Source organism: Pyrgilauda ruficollis, unplaced genomic scaffold, assembly GCF_017590135.1.
Source record: "Pyrgilauda ruficollis isolate IOZ18807 unplaced genomic scaffold, ASM1759013v1 scaffold1, whole genome shotgun sequence".
Taxonomy (NCBI): domain Eukaryota; kingdom Metazoa; phylum Chordata; class Aves; order Passeriformes; family Passeridae; genus Pyrgilauda; species Pyrgilauda ruficollis.
This window is the reverse complement of record NW_024508100.1, coordinates 5,211,246-5,216,276: the sequence shown is the minus strand read 5'-3', so window position 1 is coordinate 5,216,276 and position 5,031 is coordinate 5,211,246. Positions and strand designations below refer to the sequence as shown.

At 49.1% G+C, this 5,031-nt stretch overlaps 1 protein-coding gene across 1 annotated transcript; it reads right to left on the bottom strand.

Moving 5' to 3' along the window:
• Positions 1 to 272: 272 nt before the first annotated feature.
• ADRA2C (adrenoceptor alpha 2C) lies at positions 273 to 4,770 on the bottom strand. Its single transcript, XM_041459193.1, has one exon. It carries the CDS (start codon positions 4,725 to 4,727, stop codon positions 3,159 to 3,161), a length of 1,569 nt encoding a protein of 522 aa, XP_041315127.1. The 5' UTR covers positions 4,728 to 4,770; the 3' UTR covers positions 273 to 3,158.
• Positions 4,771 to 5,031: the final 261 nt, after the last annotated feature.

Below are 5,031 nucleotides of genomic sequence, written 5' to 3'. Positions count from 1 at the left end.
CAGAGCTGAAAACTTTCTATTGAAAGTTAACACCACACAGTATGTTACAAATTCCAGTCTTCAGCTATTACAAGTAATAAGAGACCAATGTATTTAAAAAAAGTATATCAGCCCCATTTTACTTGAAGCATATTCAGTAGTTACATTAAAAATTATTTTTATAGAAATCCTTTATATTCACTAATTTAGAGGGAAATGCACTTAGAAGGGGTGTAAACTGCACATCTTTATTAATGAATATTACTTTTTATTTAGCTCAGAAGAAATAAGACTCTCTTGAGGCATTGAATCAGATGAGTATTCATGTGATAAGATAACTGTGACAAGAAAAATTAAAACCATAGAAATACCCTGGTTTTAACTATGTTGCTGCTCATAGATATTCAGTACCTGCATCAATCCCTTTAAAATGTTTGGAAGTGAAAAACAAAAAAAAAAATAGAAGCATTATTTCTTTAATGTTTATAATGACCACAGAATATTTTTACTGCAAAGAACTTTTAAGGCACATCAGTCATTCCATATATATTTTTTATGCCCACTAAAATCTGTCAGAATTTCATTTCCATAGACTGCTTGAATTCTACAAGTTAAACAGAGGGGGAAGGACTGTGTTTGCAGGCCACAGAGCTCATTTCCAAAGCAGCACAACAGAGAAAGCACTGTGAGTCTGCAGACTGGGAAACCCCTCTAAGGGAGCATTAAGTGGCAAAAGCAGACCTTCATTTGGCAGGAATGGGCACCTCTAATGAAGCTGTCCAGGAGCTCAGAGGTAGCAGCCAGGTACCATATGTCGCTTTGGTTGCTCTGGTGGTTATATAGTTTATTCAGAGTAAACAAACCTCAACTTTTTAGCTACATTATTACCTAAAAATAAAGAGCTAGCTTCAGCTCTTCCTGATGTAACTTTAATAAACCTCTCCATTTTGCAAAAGAGAAATGGCTTGTAATTTTCTCCTCAGCTGCTAATTTTATCTCTCCTTTATCTGTCTCAGGTATGCATTTGTACCAAACCATTTGTTATTTAAACAAAACTCAAATCTTTTTACACTCTGAGCCTTATTTCAAGAAGTCATCCAATAAGTTGCAGATTTAGGACTTTGAAAATATCTCAGTTGTTTACTTAGTGAAATCCAGCAAACTTCTAATGCATTTGATGCAATCATCTAATCCCTGCTTCAGCAGAACTCCCACTTGAATTTGAGTAAAAACTGTCTATTGAAGGAACAACCAGAACCTCAGTCACTGACAGTCTCCTTTGCCAGGTTTAAGTGAACCAAATGCTTATTATGAAAAACTGATGAAACAAAGTGACTGCTCTATCCTTTTTCCTTATGCTACAGAGAATTCACAAGAAGAGGCTACAAACACCTTTCAGACAGAACAGAGGGAGTAAGGAAGGGGATATCAATTCCTCAACATAGATTTAATTCAGCTGTTTTAAGAAGTCTGTTATATGGGATTAGTTTTCACTCTTTTCTTTTCAAGAACTGTTTGCTGTGGAAAGGTGCATTTGAGGCAGATGCCAAATCCTGCTGCCTATGGAAGGAGTGATAAACATAAAAAGGAGCAGTATTTGCTCCATGAACAGAATACACACCTTGCAGCAGCATAGCTGAAACAGGGATGTAAATGCTCAGCTCACTCTTACACTTGGTATGCATTCAGTGATGAATGCACAGACACCAGTCCCTGTCTCTCATTTTCTTCACTGCAGTTTATGACATTTTATAAACCCGTGGGAAATATAGTTTGCTTTAATAACTTTTCAAACTACGCTCCCCTCTTCTGCCTCTCCTCCCAGGAAAATCCTCTAAAATCATAAACTAGAAATGCAAACAGAAGTAGGGAAAGCAAGCAACATTAACACCAGAGGTTTGGAGCAGCTGTACCTCCTTTTGAGATTTGTTCACATACACCACTGACAATCTGCAATGTATGCTTCTCATTAAAAAATAAATACAAAGGATTTAGTTGCTCTAAGACTGTAAATATGAAGGATTTAAAGACCTTAGTAGTGGGGTGATTGCTCTTCCTCTGAAAACCTGCATATCAGAATGCCTTCAACTGCCTGCCTGAGAATGAGGAGCACACATCCAGCCCTGAGGTTAGCCTTTGAAGGGAGACTGAAAAAAAGGGGAGGAAAAGTTCCCCATGGCACACAGAAGTGGAAACTTTATTTTTTTTAAATCTCAAAACATGTTAGACAAGGTCACCAGAATAATTTTTTTTTCTCACTATCTGCTCCAGGACAGCAAGGTCCTTAGGTCACTGATCTGAGAAGGATGGAGCAGGAATTTACTGCCTGGTGATCCAGCAGGAGGAAATGAGGTCATGGGGTATATGTGTTCTTTTTCATATTTCATTAAAAAATGCAAGACTCCCAGGTTTGTCTCACTGACTAATCAAAAACTATGGGAAGATAGGAAAAATATTTCCCATCCAGATCTATAGGCAAAGACCCCTCCAAAGGAAAAGAAAACCCCTTGCTTTGTTTGACTTCAACCCTTGAGCAAAATCATGATTCAGAAGGTTTTAACAGTACAAAGGTTTATTTAGAAAAGAGTTTGGATTGTTCTTTAGGGTTTTTTTGGCAAACATTTAAATCCTTTCATAACTCAAAACACTGTCAGTGCCTGGTACTTTGCATTCTCCTTCCCCACACAAGCAGTAAAAGCCAATTTCTTACTGGGACAAATCCACCATAGGCCCCAGCTGCCCTATTTATGTATACTCAAATCTCCACCACCACTGCCACTTAACCCTCTCCTTCTGATATCTCCTTTTGTTTCCCCACAAAATTCCAGAGCCCATGAAAGCTCACTGCCTCCCAAACTCAGGGTCTCAGCCTACTTTGCTCTGTGGGCTCCCCGCGTCCTCTGTCAGGGTTCAAAGACAGTCACTCCCTCCCCCTTCACCCCTCCACACTCCAGCACTGCTCCCCCAGCTCCATGTCACCATTCTGTACCACGGTGAGTGCCCTCAGCCTCCCTGACACCATCCCTGTCCCCCACAGCATCACCCTGCTCCACCGAGGGGGCAAGCCTTCTTCCCGCTCCCTAAGCCCAAGCCCCACGTTCTCTCCCCTCCCTTCTTTTCCAGCACTGAGCCTTCTCTTTTAACTCTACTCCTGCTCGAGGCAAATCCATCCCTCCAGCTCAATGCCGGAAGTTCTTCTTCTTCTTCTTAAAAAGAATGTGTTTAAAGGACCTGCGGAAGTCCTGGTTGAAGATGGTGTAGATGACTGGGTTGAGGGAGCTATTGCAATACCCAATCCAGAAGAAGAACTTGAAGAGAGTCTCAGGGACCTCACATGCCTCCCGGCAAATACCATAGAGGCTGTAGCTGAAGAAAAAAGGGAACCAGCATACTACAAAGACCCCCATGACCACAGCCAGCACAAAAGTGAAGCGTTTCTCCCGGGCCTGGGCAACTTTCTTACGGCAGATGCTGCTACGCTTCCGGCGACGGCGATACGAGAAGAACTGCATGGAGCGATTGCTCGCACGGGACAGACGGCTACTGGAGTGCTTGGAGGAGTATGAGTAGGAGAAGGACTGGCTCTTGCTTTTGCGGCGATGCTCCTCCCGGCTCCGCCTCCGCCTGCTCTCTGAGGTGCTGCTCTCCTCCAGCTCAATGTCCTCCAGCTCAGAGGTTTTGCGCCAGTGGTGCACCGAATAATGTCCGTTCTCTCCCAGCTGCATCCTCAGGGACGTGCAGCCGCCGGCAGCGCGGCTCAAGCCGTTCTCAGTCTGGGAGGACCCCTCTGACATCGTACGCTTCTCAGAGAGGGTCCTGGTCCTTAGCTTGGCCACGCGGTAGATGCGGATATAGACCAACACCATGATGAGGCAGGGGGCAAAGAAAGAGCCAATGCAAGAAGAAAGGATGTACCATGTCTCGTCATTGAGCTTGCACTGGGGAAAGACATCTCCTTCAGGGTCCCGGTACACAGAGATCAATGGCGGGAAGGAGATGATGGCTGAAATGAGCCACACGGTGAGGATGATGGCCTTGATCCGCCGCGGTGTCCGTTTGAGGTTGTACTCCACCGCCTGTGTGACCGACCAATACCTGTCGAGGCTGATGGCGCACAGGTGGACGATGGACGAGGTACAGAACAGCACGTCCAGCGCCAGGTAAATGTTACACCAAGCCTTGCCGAAGTACCAGTAATTCATAAGCTCGTTGGCTAAGGAGAAAGGCATGACCAGGGTAGCCACCAGGATGTCCGCGCTGGCCAGGGACACCAGGAAGAGGTTCTGGGGGGCTCTCAGCGCCCGGCTGGTGAGCACAGCTATCACCACCAGCACGTTGCCCACGATGGTGAAGACGATGAGGAAGCCCACCACCGCCGCCAGGCTGGCCACGGCCGCCGGCGAGTAGGGGGAGGGCGGCGGCAGGAGGGCCGAGGAGGACGGCGAGGCGGGGGGCAGCGCCAGGGACTCGTTGGGGGAGCCCAGGCTCGTGTTCACCAACAGCAGCAGATCCATGGTGGGTGTGCGGGGCGCCGGCGCAGGGAGCGCGGCGGCGCCGCCTCCGCCCGGCCCCCGGCGAGGGGGCAGCGGGGCACGGCTGGCCCCCGCCGCCCGCCCGGTCATGCCCGGCTCCGGGCAGCCCTCGGCTCCGGAGAAGACTCCGCGCGGCCGGCGGGAGTCCCCGGCGGGAGCTGGATCCTCGCAGGGCGCGGGGTCCGAGGCGGCAGCAGCGTCGGCATCAACTCCCATGGAGCGGCTCCCATGGAGCGGCTCCCGGCGGCTCCGTCCCACTCTGGCTCCGCGCTCCCAATCGCGGCGTGCCCCGCGCCGCGCGCATGCTCAGTGCCCGCAGGTGCGGCCGGCCGGTGCGGGGAGCGGCGGCGCCGGTTGCGCTCCCGGAGCGCGCGCGCCGCCCGGGTGGTCGCTGCCTGCAGCGCCCGCCTCGCGCGCTGGGGGGCGCCCTTGGCCGGCCGGGACCGTCCCGCTCCGGAGCTGCCGCCGCTCCTTCATCATCGTCACCCTGCCGCAAACACCGACCCGCCGCGTTCCTGTG